This window comes from Triticum urartu, chromosome 5 (genome assembly GCF_003073215.2).
Source record: "Triticum urartu cultivar G1812 chromosome 5, Tu2.1, whole genome shotgun sequence".
Classification (NCBI taxonomy): domain Eukaryota; kingdom Viridiplantae; phylum Streptophyta; class Magnoliopsida; order Poales; family Poaceae; genus Triticum; species Triticum urartu.
In genome coordinates this window covers 653,000,305-653,014,367 of record NC_053026.1, presented here as the reverse complement: position 1 = coordinate 653,014,367, position 14,063 = coordinate 653,000,305, and the positions used below count along the sequence as shown (strand labels likewise).

The 14,063-nt window shown below is 45.3% G+C and overlaps 2 protein-coding genes across 2 annotated transcripts; both read right to left on the bottom strand.

The window, feature by feature from the left end:
- Positions 1 to 331: 331 nt before the first annotated feature.
- On the bottom strand, positions 332 to 2,682 carry LOC125511622 (putative casein kinase II subunit beta-4). Its single transcript, XM_048677048.1, has 5 exons — positions 2,449 to 2,682; positions 2,123 to 2,347; positions 1,891 to 2,000; positions 1,578 to 1,743; positions 332 to 881 (listed from the first exon to the last, which is right to left on the bottom strand). The coding sequence occupies exons 1-5, from the start codon at positions 2,576 to 2,578 to the stop codon at positions 748 to 750; spliced, it is 765 nt and encodes a 254-aa protein (XP_048533005.1). The 5' UTR covers positions 2,579 to 2,682; the 3' UTR covers positions 332 to 747.
- A 402-nt stretch (positions 2,683 to 3,084) lies between these two features.
- Positions 3,085 to 7,131, bottom strand: LOC125511623 (calcineurin B-like protein 1). The gene is made up of 8 exons (XM_048677049.1): positions 6,658 to 7,131; positions 6,435 to 6,517; positions 4,921 to 4,977; positions 4,703 to 4,811; positions 4,570 to 4,622; positions 4,287 to 4,367; positions 4,057 to 4,169; positions 3,085 to 3,425 (listed from the first exon to the last, which is right to left on the bottom strand). The coding sequence occupies exons 1-8, from the start codon at positions 6,740 to 6,742 to the stop codon at positions 3,362 to 3,364; spliced, it is 645 nt and encodes a 214-aa protein (XP_048533006.1). The 5' UTR covers positions 6,743 to 7,131; the 3' UTR covers positions 3,085 to 3,361.
- Positions 7,132 to 14,063: the final 6,932 nt, after the last annotated feature.

Below are 14,063 nucleotides of genomic sequence, written 5' to 3'. Positions count from 1 at the left end.
CTTTCTGCATTATGCAGAACCACTCCTTGACATTGTCGTCCATGATGCTAGTGTTGCCCAACATGATCCTCGACTCCTTGATGATCTTCGCAAGCCCAACTTGCTTCGTCTTGATTGTCACTCTCTTTGCTTCAATGGTCACCTTCTCTCTCTCAAGTTCCAGCCGTTCCCTCACCTTGGTCTCTCTAAATGTGCATCCTCACACATTACTGTCCGTGACATCTTTTTTAACATGTACTCCCTCCGTCCCACAATATAAGATCGTTTTTCAAGCTATGTTAGCTGCAAAGGGATCTTATATTGTGGGACGGAGGAAGTAGAAAAAAAAAGATTCATGTGCATGTAATTTGAATTTTCCACGAATCACATGCAACAATACACCGAAACACGACTTTCTCCAAGTCTCAGCCATCCGATTTCTCGCCACCACAGAATGAAGAGTGAAATACATGGATACACAACAGATTCAGCAGATGCACAAACTCATTCCCATTTCGCCGGGATCATATCGTCTGAATACCCAACATGACATGGCATGAATCTGGCAGAGGTTGACCACAGCTCCTCGATATTTCTTTTCCAAAGAGCAGGCCTTCATACAGAAGAAAGAATGTGGCATAGTTGATTGGTGTCTTGTCGTCTTGAATCGGCTATAGCATTTCTCATGCCCAGCTAGTGCGGATCATCACCATTCCTGATGACGGACTGGGCAAAACAAGCACAGGGCAGTTCGCCGCCAAGATACCGTCATGTTTTCTTGTGGACTTTGAAGCCGAATATCCGAGGAACGTATTGCTGTGCTGGCTTCTGTGGCTTCAGTTGTGAGTGGGTCATCATGAAAATATGAGGAAACGTCGTCCCAAAGTATGCTCCGTCTGTATCTGTGGGAAGACTTAAGGCGGTACAAAGATTGACTAACATAGGCGCGCTGCAGTTTGCAGCACACAACAAATTGCACCTTGCATCGGTACTTACAGATGCAAAAAATATAGTACTCATAACTACTGTAACAGAATCATCAGTCTATAAAAAGCGACAAGGCAAAGGCCAAAAGGCAAGCAAAGTAAATGCCACTACTTACAATGTCTCTGCCCCCATTGATCACAAGGCAGCAAGACATTTTCGAAACAAAGAGTTCACAGTCATAAGTTATTAACGAAAGGTAGGTAGTGTGATGTTGAAAAGGCACGATATCAATAATGGCACATCACTATTCCTAATCTTACCAGATCAGAGCATTTGCAATGAATAGACCTGGCAGTGCTTATCTAAGTACATAATGTTTAAAAAGATGCTGCCAGTCCATTCAAAGCATTAGGGATGCAAAGGCAAGCAGAGAAAACGTCATTATTTACAAGGTTTCCATCCCATTGATGAGAATGGAGCAAGACACATTTTGAGTTTATAAATCCTTACTGAAAGGTGTGGCATGAAGTTGAAAAGGACACACCGGAAAAATAGTTGCAAAATTATGATTCATATTCTTACCAGATTCAGAGGGGCTGCATATTTCAGGTTATAGATAAATGATCAGTGTTGTGAGTGCTTATCTAAGTATAAGATGTTTAAAAGGATACTGGCTTGGTGCTTCGATCTGGGGTAGTAGAGATCTTCGCACTTGGGACAATATATCTTAACGGTACTGGACCTAGGGATATCAGACTGCCCCATTGGAAGACAGGGCTGGCCAGAGCAGGACACGCGGGGGCACCTTCCAAAGTCGCAGTTCTTGAACTTCTCCAGCTGCAGAAACATTCAGGTTTTGGAACAGATCAGCACGGGACAATGGGTCCTGCTGCTACTACTGTGATTGATATAGAAAAAGCATAAACCATGCCGGCGATAGGAGTTCCCGCATCGAACGAACCATGGAAGTAGAAAGATGCTTACCATGGCAGCCAAGCCCTTGGTGGTCAAGATGTACCGGGCATGGATCAAACCGTAAAGCATCTCCGCGGACGCGACAATCAGCTCATTCTGGTCATCGGCAAACACATCGCCTGCTTATGCACACACACAGACAAACAAACAGAACTTGTGAGGATCAGAGCAACCTACTAACTTACGATGATGAACTGGTTATCACAACAAATGAAGGAGGTGAGGTGTAGGTGTACCGTACCCTGGACGGGCTCGAGGTCGAGGATGAGATCGAGGGCGTGGTCGTAGTAGGGGACCTGGGCGCTGAGGCCGCAGAGGTTGAAGTCGTCCTGGATGTAGTCGTCGTCGACCTCGGCGAAGAACTCGTTGCCCCTCATGGCGCAGAACCAGTTGATCCAGAAGGTGTCGTCCGCCTCGGAGGACCCGCCGGCGCTGCCCCCCTCGCTGCTGTCCGAATCCAGCTGCTCTGCCGCCCCCAACGCGCGCGCACAAACACATCAATTTTAAGGTACAGGAAAGGAGAGGGAGAACCGGTTGACGAGAGAGAAAGCAAAGCGACGGCGATACCTTTGGGTTTGGGGGCGGCGGCGGAGGGCGGCTTGGGCTTGGCGGCGGCGCGGGAGGTGGAGGGCGACGACCGCTCCGTGGCCGCCCGGAGGTGCCTGTCGAGGGCGTCGTTGATGCGCTTGCGGTCCATGGCGCCGGCCGGCGGCTAGGGTTTGGTTTGGGCCGGCGGCGACGGCGACGGGAGGGAGGAGTGGGACTAGTAGAAGAAGATTCTCCCTCGTCCAAAGAGAGAGTGTGGGCAGAGGAGAGGATAGATTCGTCGTGCTCGGCCCAAAAGCGGCCCACGAACAAAATCGGCAATGTAGTGGACGTGCGCGCTTTAGCACTCACGCAGTGAACAACTTGCTTTCAGTTAATAAAAAAAAGTAAACAACTTGCCTTTCCTGGAAATTGGGCCCAAGAAAACCTAGATAGAAATCGAGGAGATTCGATGTGATTTGTTTATTTGGTGAGTAAATTCAGGCATTTTCTCAAAAAGCAACTGTCCGAACAGGGGCCAATTTTTTTCGTCACAAACTTGTTTTTTCTTGGCTAATAAGGTGCATTTTGGTCGCAATCCAAACATAACCATGAGGAACGAACAAACGAACGTTATTTATGCCACGTGACACAATTTGGATCAACATGACACGCCGCTGGAGAAATAAAAAAGATTGATTTCCAGGCGATACAATTCCATTCTGGCACTAACATTGCATTTCACAACAAACAACAGCAGCAGCATATGGATGCAGTTCATATCGCGGTAACTTGCCAATTTCTCAGACTACAACCCTCCCCTCATCTCTTAACCTCCTTGCATTACTGCTTTTGCTCTAACAGAAAAAATGACTCTCCTTGATATACTATTAGATGTACATGTCCTTCCCCTCTTGCGCGCAGGCCTTGTGAAATGTCACAGAAACCATGCCACTCATGTCACGATGTCATCGACCTTCGAGTTGAAAACAAAGCTAGGGAATGTGGTCGTTATGTCCCTGCAAGGATTTTTCGATAACCATAAGCAACCATTAATTAGCAGCCAACTGCATGCTTCAACTCATTGAATATTAAAAAATGGACTTGAATGAGAACCGAGCAGTGCTCGGTTGGCTAGAGCACACGCCCGTGAGCCCGCCCACCCGCATTCGAGGCGCATTTCTACCTACCGATGTACAGTTAAGGGAGGGAACTTGTTGCCACTTTAACCATGTTTTAAAACTGAACTTTGAATAATTGCAGTTAAATATACGCCAAATAGCTGACTATCCAAGGGGGCAGGCAAAAATAAACAGCTACAATTAAATTAAGAATGTGCTTGTGGCAATCATGCGGCGCACAGGTCAACAACGAACTACCAAGTGACAGACTAACAGTTCTGCAAAAATTTCTGCTCTGTTGGTCAGTAACTACTTTTAACAGCATGCTCAGTGCATATATTGCATCAGCTACTTGTGTCACTGGCATGTGGTGTTCTATGATCTTAAGGAGGTATTTTGTTTTTAAACCTAATAATTAATTCGCTTCATCAGAAGAGGAACAAAAACAAAAGTATTTCTAATGCTTGTCATTTCCTCTTTATATATACTCTGTTTTTTTTCTCCAGAGGCAGATATGTATAACACTTACTTTAGGTATGGCAGAGTCATTATCTTCATCAAGGAGGGATTTCGTGAGACAAAGTTCTCCCACTCCGCTCTATCTATTTTCCCGTCCTGATTCACATCAGCATCTGAAAATGTCTGCTAGCAGCAACCATATCAGTCAATATCTGAACTCTTATGAAGGCTCCGAATTTAACTATTGAAGTTATTCAAAACTTGAGTAACAGCTCAGGTGTTGGGCTCAAATGTCCATACCTTGTCAATGATTGACTCAATGGTTTCATCTGATAACCTCATTCCTGATTCACTCAGAAGGGCAATAAGCATCTGCTTTACCTGTACAGCAAGGGAGTAAAAATTATGTCATCAATGACAGGAGGAAGAATGGCAAAATAATATATTAAATGTCAGAGTCCGGAAGTACGGGAAGATTAATTCTACTAACGCTTGAAGATATTGTAATCTTCATATTTGAATAAAAATTAATTTTCGTAAAAGATGTGGCGAGTCAGAAAAGAAATAAAGTCTAAAAAAATACCTCTTTTCGTTCGATAAACCCTGTGTTGTCCATATCATATAGCTTGAAGGAAACTGGCAAGCAATAGAGATGTTCAGAAAGCAGAATTGTGTTATCGAAATGGACAAAAAGAAACATCATGATGGTAGCTTACAATCAATTTTCTCTTCCATTGGAACGCTAGGGTGAAATACATTTAGAGCTTGAACGAAGTCAGCAAAGTCAATTACCCCCCTTTTCTTGACATCGAAGAGGTCAAATATCTGAAAGGTTCCTTAAATTCAGCAAGTTCATAGGCGAGAGCATGCCAACTCATAGTAGACAAGTACCAGAATTCAGAAGCATATTGAAGGTTGGCATGTCAAAACATACCCGGTTAGCAAAAATATTGTCCATCTTGCTCTTGAACAATGCAAGCTGGAACTCTTCCTGCACAGCAGAAAATACAGAGGCTGTTCAAGCTGATTGCAAATTTGGATTACTGACAGCACTTACTTTCAATTAATCAATCTAAAAAAACTTAGTACTCCAGTTTTTCTCCGGAAGAATAAACAACGGCATAACTGTTCTTGTGTATAAAGAAGAAATTGGAATTCTTCTTACATGATTCATGTGCGGCAGAATTATAGAGTAGAAAGTAAGCTAGCATGACAGTTGAGTTTAACGGTGAGAGCTAGATATTTGGATACATATACTGTACTGTCTCGTGATATTGTCTTATCCAAAAGGACAATCTCATGAGCTGAGCTTTCGGCACAGTTCACAGGCCTGTGTACAGATGGCAATTGATGCTTCAAGAAATGGAAACTATATCAAACTTTTTTTAATGAATCCAGATCAGGAAACGAACACCTGACCCCCTTCATTTAGAAATATTCTAAACTGCATAAAATACACGCCAGCCTGTCTTACAAATTTATGAGGCTGACACCAACCAAAAGAATAAATTTTCCTAAAACAGGGTTTTAGAAAATGACTGTACTGTGCTGTGAAATTGTCCTGTCGAAAAGGAAAATCTTATTTGATAAGCATTAGGTGCGGTCCACGCACTTGTATGATGGCTACAGATGCACATGATGCTTACAAAAATGGAGACCATATCAAACTTTTGAAAAATAATGAATGCTGATCTGGAAACAAACACATCACCCTCTTGATTTAGAAAGATTCTAACTGCACCAAAGAGACGCCTGGCTGTCTTTGTTACAAAGTTATGAGGCCGGCACCAACCAGAAAACGGCAGTTTCCCTAAGCAGGGTTTTAGAAAACGCCCGGACCACAGAGCCGGTCCATTTTTCAAACATTGAAATAAACTATGTGTTTTACCAACAAAAGAAAAACATGGCAAGCAGGGCATGTATGTGATAGGCATTAAGCCCAGTGTAATATATTCAGCGTGGCGCAAAACTCTGCTCTCTCTGGTGGAAACAGGACAATCTTATGTGATAAGCATTAGGCGCAGTCCACAAGCTTGTATGATGGTTATAGACGGACGTGATGCTTACAAAAAAACGAAACCATAACAAACTATTATATAAAAATATAAATGGCTGTACGTAGATGAGGAAACGAACACATGGCCGTCTTCATTTTTAGAAAGATTGTAACTGCATCAAAGAGACAAGGACACGGCAGCCTGTCGTTGATACAAAGTTATGAGGCCGACAGTGACCAAAAACAACAACTTCCTTAAACAGGGCTTTAGAAAATGACTGGACCATCGTACCCTAAAAAAAGACCGGACCACAGGGCTAGTTGTGTTTTTTTGTGCAACACTGTAATTTATGATTAATGTGTTTCCCAGGGAAGGTAAGAAAATAAAACATGGCAAGCAGAGCAGGGGATGCATACAAAGATGGAAGATTTGGTGTGCTGCTGCTTACTACCTTGTTGATGAAGCCGTCGTCGATGACGGAGCCGCTGATGGTCTTGAAGAGCTCGAAGAGCGCCTCCACCTCGCTGACGCTGACTGCAGCAGATCAAGAAACAGAGAGAGAGAGAGAGAGAGAGAGAGAAGAAAAAAGACAATGGAACACATGTGGTGAGTGAATTAATTAAGGTTTGACTAGTGGAATAGTGAAATTGGTAGGTGGTTACAAACAAACATACATGCGGTCTGGGCGGCGAGCTGCATGGGGTCGTCGTAGCCCGGGTAGCGCCGCCTGGCCCTGGCCGTGGAGTGGAAGCACCCCATTGTTTGTTTCCCCCTCTGGTCCTCCTCCGCGATTTTCGGAATGGGGGCGGAATCGCACAGGCCGCTGCCGCTAATGCTGGAACCCGCGGCGAGTCTGGGCGGAGCAGGCCGCTGATTGGGTCATCGGACGGCGGCGGCAGGAGTGGGTAATTGGAGGAACAGAAGGGGCGAGAGCTAGCCGCTGACGGAAGGGAAGGGAACCCTAGGTAGGTCGCTGGTTGGTGGGCGGCGGGCAGGACTGGAGGCGGCAGGGAGGCTGTATATAATGGAGGGGGGAGGACCGCTGGAGACGGTCGCCGGAGGGGCTGCCGCCGCTCGCCGGCGCCGCTGGCTACAATTGTTTGGGGCCGGGCGGGGCGGGGCGGGGTGGGGTGGACTCCTCCTCACTGTTCCGCTCTTTATATGCAGGGGGTTGGTTGGTGAAGGGAATCTTGTTGTTTGTTTTTCCACCCACACAAGAGAAGAGAAGAGAAGATTTGGAGGAGTTAATTCGGTTGCTTAACAGCCAAGTCCAAGTGTCTGTGCACCACCAAAACCAAAACCAAAACCAGTGGTGCGGTGCTGCGTCAATGTGCTGCAGTCAGTGCACGCGCGTTGGACCTCACCTGGGGGTGGACAAGATGAGAGGAGATCCACCCTGGCGTCTACTACCACCAATGCCTCATAATTCAACCAAATATCCCCAATTTACCAGCTATGATCAATGCAGGTAGGGCCGGCAACATCTATCTATAGTGATACTCCTTTGTTTGTACTAGTAATTTTGTTTGTACCCTTTCTTTTTTTTCAACCGTAAAAATGGATGTTTGGAACCGGGTCCGTTCTACTTCCTCCCTCCGTGTACACGGATCTTTTCTCAACCTGATACTAGAGGCGGCACGCAGCGGGGTGATTTCGCGGATTCGCAAGTTTGGAAACGGGCAAAGGCCGCCCATTTGTAACCCTTCTGAAGGTGGAATGTTGTAACGCTTTCCGCTTCCCCCGGCCTTCTTTTAGTGCACTCTCTCTGTTATATTAATGGTTACCCATTTAGATTTTGATTTTTCACAAGATCTGCCAAATATATGATTTAAGGTGGAGTTCATTCGGTTTCTTGACAAGAAAGTGTGCTCTAGACAAACAAATCAGTGGTGTTGCTTCAAAGCAATGCCGAACCTGGAGAGCCACCCTGGCATCTATCAATGCTACATCATAACTGAAGAAATTATTTTGAATTTACCAGCTATGATCAATGCAGCTAGGGCCGGCAACATCTATCTATAGTGATACTCCTTTGTTTGTACTAGTAATTTTGTTTGTACCCTTTCTTTTTTTTCAACAGTAAAAATGGATGTTTGGAACCGGGTCCGTTCTACTTCCTCCCTCCGTGTACACGGATCTTTTCTCAACCTGATACTAGAGGCGGCACGCAGCGGGGTGATTTCGCGGATTCGCAAGTTTGGAAACGGGCAAAGGCCGCCCATTTGTAACCCTTCTGAAGGTGGAATGTTGTAACGCTTTCCGCTTCCCCCCTCTTTTAATGCACGCTCTCTGTGTCCGCCTATGCATTGGTGTAACCGTCCCGCTCCCCCACCTATTACCACTCACTCTTCATGTCTTGGTGTGAATTGTTCCGTTCCCCTCCCCGTCCCTCTTATAGCATTCACTCTCTGTGTCTGCGTACCCTCTCCGTTTCCCACTCTTCTTTAAACTCCCCCACGATCTGATCACTCCCTCCCACGCACATACACAAGGGCTTTGTCCTGTAAACCCAATCAACTGCGGTATTAAGATTACCAAGAACAACAAACGGCGTGCATCTCCACGTATGTGCGTCCCTCGCGTTAATTAGCATCCGATGTGTAGGGGGAAGAATTAAGGAGGGCTTGCAACAAGGAATCTCTGAGATTTGGGTACCAACCCAGTAATACTGAAAACGAAGGGGATATGTCTTGTGTCCATTCATTACTTGAGAATGTATTGTGTCCATTCATTACTTGAGAATGCATTGTGCCTCACATTCCCATATTTATCTCCTTTAACTTATATCTTCATGTTAGATGAATAGAAATCCCCGTGTACACATTTAAGCATCTTCCCAATTAATGCACAATTTTGTGACCAATGTCATGGTTCAAATAACATTGTTGATCTCCGTTATGTCACTAGTAAACGGATTTGTGCTGCTTCTGTTTTAGATTTTGTATTGCTTATTCGAGGTCCGGAAGTGAAATTGTATTAATAATTAAATGATCGATCATTGAGATTTGAGTTCTTCACAAGCAGGATCTACTAGTTATGTCATTACATATGAAATAGCTTGACATAATGTATGAAGCGCCTAATTAACCATCCGAATTTTTATTGAAAATCAGCTTAAAGGTATTTTTCATAAGTACCATAGTTCACACAATGTGACCATTAACTACTGCAAATACACCAATGTTATATTAATGGTTACCCATTTAGATTTTGATTTTTTGCAAGATCTGCCAAATATATGATTTAAGGTGGATTTCATTCGGTTTCTTGACAAGAAAGTGTGCTCTAGCCAAATTAGTGGTGTTGCTTCAAAGCAATGCCGAACCTGGAGAGCCACCCTGGCATCTATCAATGCTACATCATAACTCAAGAAATTATTTTGAATTTACCAGCTATGATCAATGCAGCTAGGGCTGGCAACATCTATCTATACTAATACTCCTTTGTTTGTAGTAATTTTGTTTGTGCCCTTTCTTTTTTCAACCGTGAAATGGATTTTTGGAAGCGGATCCATTCTACTTCCTCCCGCCGTGTACACGGATCTTTCTTCAACCGATACCGGAGGCGGCACGCAGCGGGGTGATTTCGCGGATTCACAAGTTTGGAAAAGGGCAAAGGCCGCCCATTTGTAACCCTCCCGAAGGTGGAATGTTGTAACGCTTCCGCTTCCGCTTCCCCCTCTTTTAATGCAAGCTCTCTGTGTCCGCCTATGCATTGGTGTAACCCTCTCGCTCCCCACCTATTACCACTCACTCTTCATGTCTTGGTGTGAATTGCTCCGTTCCCCTCCCCATCCCTCTTATAGCATTCACTCTCCGTGTCTGCGTACCCTCTCTGTTTCCCACTCTTCTTTAAATCCCCCACGATATGATCCCTCCCTCCCATGCACCTACACAAGGGCTTAAGGATGGCAATTTTATCCATGGACATGGATATTCATGGATATCCGACCCGAATAGATAGGGTTTGGATATGCTTTTGTGTCCATGGGCGGCGCCCAAACCCGACCCAATTGTTCGTGGATAGGGCATGGATATAATCTTGTACCCATGGATATACCCAAACCTGACCCGATAGTATGACTTAATGGGGGAAAATCCGCTATCCCTGCCCCACGGTCATATGTCCCACAACAATTTTACACTTTTTTTATCTAAAACATGCATAAGAAATTACACAATCCCCATTGTAACTTTTTTAGTTGACATTCAATCCCCTCTGTAACATACTCACACCCCTTCCCTTATTTTTACCTCCTTCTTAAATGACTCGTCATTCTCATCTGTTAGAAAAATACTAAATGATATTAGGTTGTTAGTAGATGTTGATTTATCATAAGTGAAGCCTAGCCTACCACGAGGTGAAGAATGGAAGAGTTTATGTTAATATTGTGTTATGTCTTATTTATATGTCTCGAGAGGACCAATGGATATCAAATGGGTATGGATATCCATCGGATTTGGACATGAACACAATTTTTCACCCATGGATTTTTTCATTGGCGGGCAAAGATTGTCTTCATGGACATGGATATGGATTTGAGATTGTTCAACCCGATCCAAACCCGACCCATTGCCATCTCTACAAGGGCTTTGTCCTGCAAGCCCAATCAACTGCGGTATTAAGATTACCGAGAACAACAAACGGTGTGCATCTCCACGTATGTGCGTCCCTCGCGTTAATTAGCATCCGATGTGGAGGGGGGAGAATTAAGGAGGGCTTGCAACAAGGAATCTCTGAGATTCGGGTACCAAACCAGTAATACTGAAAAATAAGGGGGTATGTCTTGTGTCCATTCATTACTTGAGAATGTACTGTGCCTCTCATTCCCATATTTATCTCCTTTAACTTATATCTTCATGTTAGATGAGCAATCCCTGTGTACACATTTTAGCGGCGTCTTCTCAATTAATGCACAATTTTATGACCAATGTCATGGTTCAAATAACATTGTTGATCTTAGTTATGTCACCAGTAAACGGAGTTGTGCTGCTTCTGTTTTAGATTTTGTATTGCTTATTCATGGTCCGAAAATGAAATTTTATTAATAATTAAATGATCGATCATTGAGATTTGAGTTCTTCACAAGCAGGATCTACTAGTTATGTCATTACATATGAAATAGCTTAACATAATGTATGAAGCACCTAATTAACCATCCGAGTTTGTATTGAAAATTGGCTTAAAGGTATTTTTCATAAGTACCATAGTTCACACAATGTGACCATTAACTACTACAAATACACCAATGTTATAGTTAATGGTTACCCATTTAGATTTTGATTTTTTGCAAGATCTGCCAAATATATGATTTAGGTGGAGTTCATTCGGTTTCTTGATAGGGAAGTGTTCTCTAGCCAAATCAGTGGTGTTGCTTCAACGCAATGCCGAACCTGGAGAGCCACCCTGGCATGTACCAATGCTACATCGTAGTTGAAGAAATTATTTTGAATTTACCAGCTATGATCAATACAACTATGGTTGGCAAGATCTATTTTTGTTTGTACCCTCCTTTTCCCCTTGAAACCTATTGGTAGCGTAATCAAAACAAATGGTCGCTCCGTTGGATCTTCAAAGGCAGATTTGTTGTATTCCCTCCCTCTATGTTGGTATGTTGGCCCCTTCGATAGAAACCCGGTAGCCGAGAAGGGCGTGGGTGGGTGGCTTCACGGATTTGCAAATGTGGAAAAGGCGACGGTTGCATGTCATTCCCAAGTCTCTCTTTTGATTCTGTATAAGGCTGCAAGGGATTGCTCTCCGTGTATACGTGCAAATTTTTGTGACCCTTCTGCTTCCCCGTCTTTTATGCACGCTCTTTATGTCCGCTTGTGGATTGTTACAACACTCTCTTTTACCATTCGATCTTTGCGTCCACAGGCGAAATGTTGTAATGCTTCCACTTCCCCCTCTTCTAACGCCAACTCTCTGTGTCCACCAGGAAATTATTGGAACCCTCTCTTTTAACGGCCAATATATCTGTCCACAAGAGAAATGTTGTAACGCTTCCGCTTCTCCCTCTTTTAACGCCCACTCTCTTTGTCTGCCTATGCATTATTGTAACACTCTCTTTGAATGGTTGATATCTCTATCCACAAGAGAAATGTGGTAATGCCCCTGCTTCCGCCTCTTTTGACGCCACCTCTCCGTGTCCGCCTGCAAATTCTTGTAACCCTCTCTTTTAATGGTTGATATCTCTGTCCACAAGAGAAATGTTGTAACACTTCCGCTTCTCCCTCTTTTGACGCCCACTCTGTGTAGGCCTATTAATTGTTGTACCTACCCTCTATCTCAACGGTCGATATCTCTGTCCACAAGAGAAATATTGTAACGCTTTCGCTTCTCCCTCTTTTAATGTTGGGGAACACAGTAATTTCAAAAAAAAATCCTACGCACACGCAAGATCATGGTGATTGAGGGAGTCCTGGATTAGGGGGTGTCCGGATGGCCGGACTATACCTTCAGCCGGACTCCTGGACTATGAAGATACAAGATTGAAGACTTCGTCCCGTGTCCGAAAGGGACTTTCCTTGGCATGGAAGGCAAGCTTGGCGATACGAATATTTAGATCTCCTACCATTGTAACCGACTCTATGTAACCCTAACCCTATCCAGTGTCTATATAAACCGGAGGGTTTTAGTCCGTAGGACAAGATACACATCAACAATCATACCATAGGCTAGCTTCTAGGGTTTAGCCTCTCCGATCTCGTGGTAGATCTACTCTTGTACTACCCATATCATCAATATTAATCAAGCAGGACATAGGGTTTTACCTCCATCGAGAGGGCCCGAACCTGGGTAAAACTTCGTGTCCCTTGCCTCCTGTTACCATCCGGCCTAGATGCACAGTTCGGGACCCCCTACCCGAGATCCGCCGGTTTTGACACCGACATTGGTGCTTTCATTGAGAGTTCCTCTGTGTCGTCGCCGTCAGGCTCGATAGCTCCTACGATCATCAATAGCGATGCAGTCCAGGGTGAGACCTTCCTCCCCGGACAGATCTTCGTCTTCGGCGGCTTCGCACTGCGGCCCAATTCACTTGGCCGTCTAGAGCAGATCGAAAGCTACGCCCCTGGCCGTCAGGTCAGATTTGAAAGTTTAAACTACACGGCCGACATCCGTGGGGACTTGATCTTCGACAGATTCGAGCCGCTGCCGAGCGCGCCGCACTGCCCCAACGAGCATGATCTAGCTCTGCCGTCGAATAGTGCCCAGGAGGCCGCACCCGCATCATCTTCGACCCTTAATTCGGAGCCAACTGCGCCGATCGAGGATGGGCGGTTGGACGCCACCTCGGGGGCTGCGATCTCAACGGCGATTGAGCCGAACACCAGCCCCGTACTCTGCAAGACTCGTGACTCCAAGGAGCCGGACTCCTCTCCGGGCTCCGAACCCTCCGCGCCCCTGCCGATCGAATCCGATTGGGCGCCGATCATGGAGTTCACTGCCGCGGACATCTTTCAGCACTTGCCTTTTGGCGATATTCTGAAGACACTGAAGTCTCTCTCTTTATCACGAGAGCCCTGGCCGGACTACGGCCAGCAAGGTTGGGATTCGGACGATGAAGAAATTCAAAGCCCACCCACCACCCACTTTGTAGCCGCTGTCGATGACTTAACCGACATGCTCGACTTCAACTCCGAAGACATCGAAGGTATGGACGCCGATGAAGGAGATGATGAAGAACCAGCGCCTATCAGGCCCTGGAAAGCCACCTCATCATATGACATATACATGGTGGACACCCCAAAAGAAGGAGATGGCGATGGAACAGCGGAGGATGACCCCTCCAAGAAACAGCCTAAGCGCCGGCGTCAGCGGCGCCGCTCAAAATCCCGCCAAAACAAACACGGTGATTCCAGCACGGGAGATAATAATACTCTGGAAAGCGCCGAAGAAAACCCCCACCAGCAAGATTTAGCACAGGAGGATGGAGAAACCAGCCCTCATGAGAGAGCGGTAGACAGAGAGGTCGAGGACGATAATTATATGCCTCCCTCCGAAGACGAGGCAAGCCTCGACGACGACGAATTCATCGTGCCAGAGGATCCCGTCGAGCAAGAGCGTTTTCAAAGCAGGC

Excerpts from the sequence above, each read along its gene's own strand:
- LOC125511622 (XM_048677048.1), bottom strand. The coding sequence starts at position 2,578 with ATGGACCGCAAGCGCATCAACGACGCCCTCGACAGGCACCTCCGGGCG. Across the intron at positions 2,001-2,122 it reads CGACCTCGAGCCCGTCCAGG|GCGATGTGTTTGCCGATGAC; the intron begins GTACGGTACACC and ends GTGCATAAGCAG. Across the intron at positions 882-1,577 it reads CAGATCGAAGCACCAAGCCA|ATACAGACGGAGCATACTTT; the intron begins GTATCCTTTTAA and ends GTCTTCCCACAG.
- LOC125511623 (XM_048677049.1), bottom strand. The coding sequence starts at position 6,742 with ATGGGGTGCTTCCACTCCACGGCCAGGGCCAGGCGGCGCTACCCGGGC. Across the intron at positions 6,518-6,657 it reads GCTCGCCGCCCAGACCGCAT|TCAGCGTCAGCGAGGTGGAG; the intron begins GTATGTTTGTTT and ends GATCTGCTGCAG. Across the intron at positions 4,623-4,702 it reads AATGGAAGAGAAAATTGATT|TTTCCTTCAAGCTATATGAT; the intron begins GTAAGCTACCAT and ends ATTGCTTGCCAG.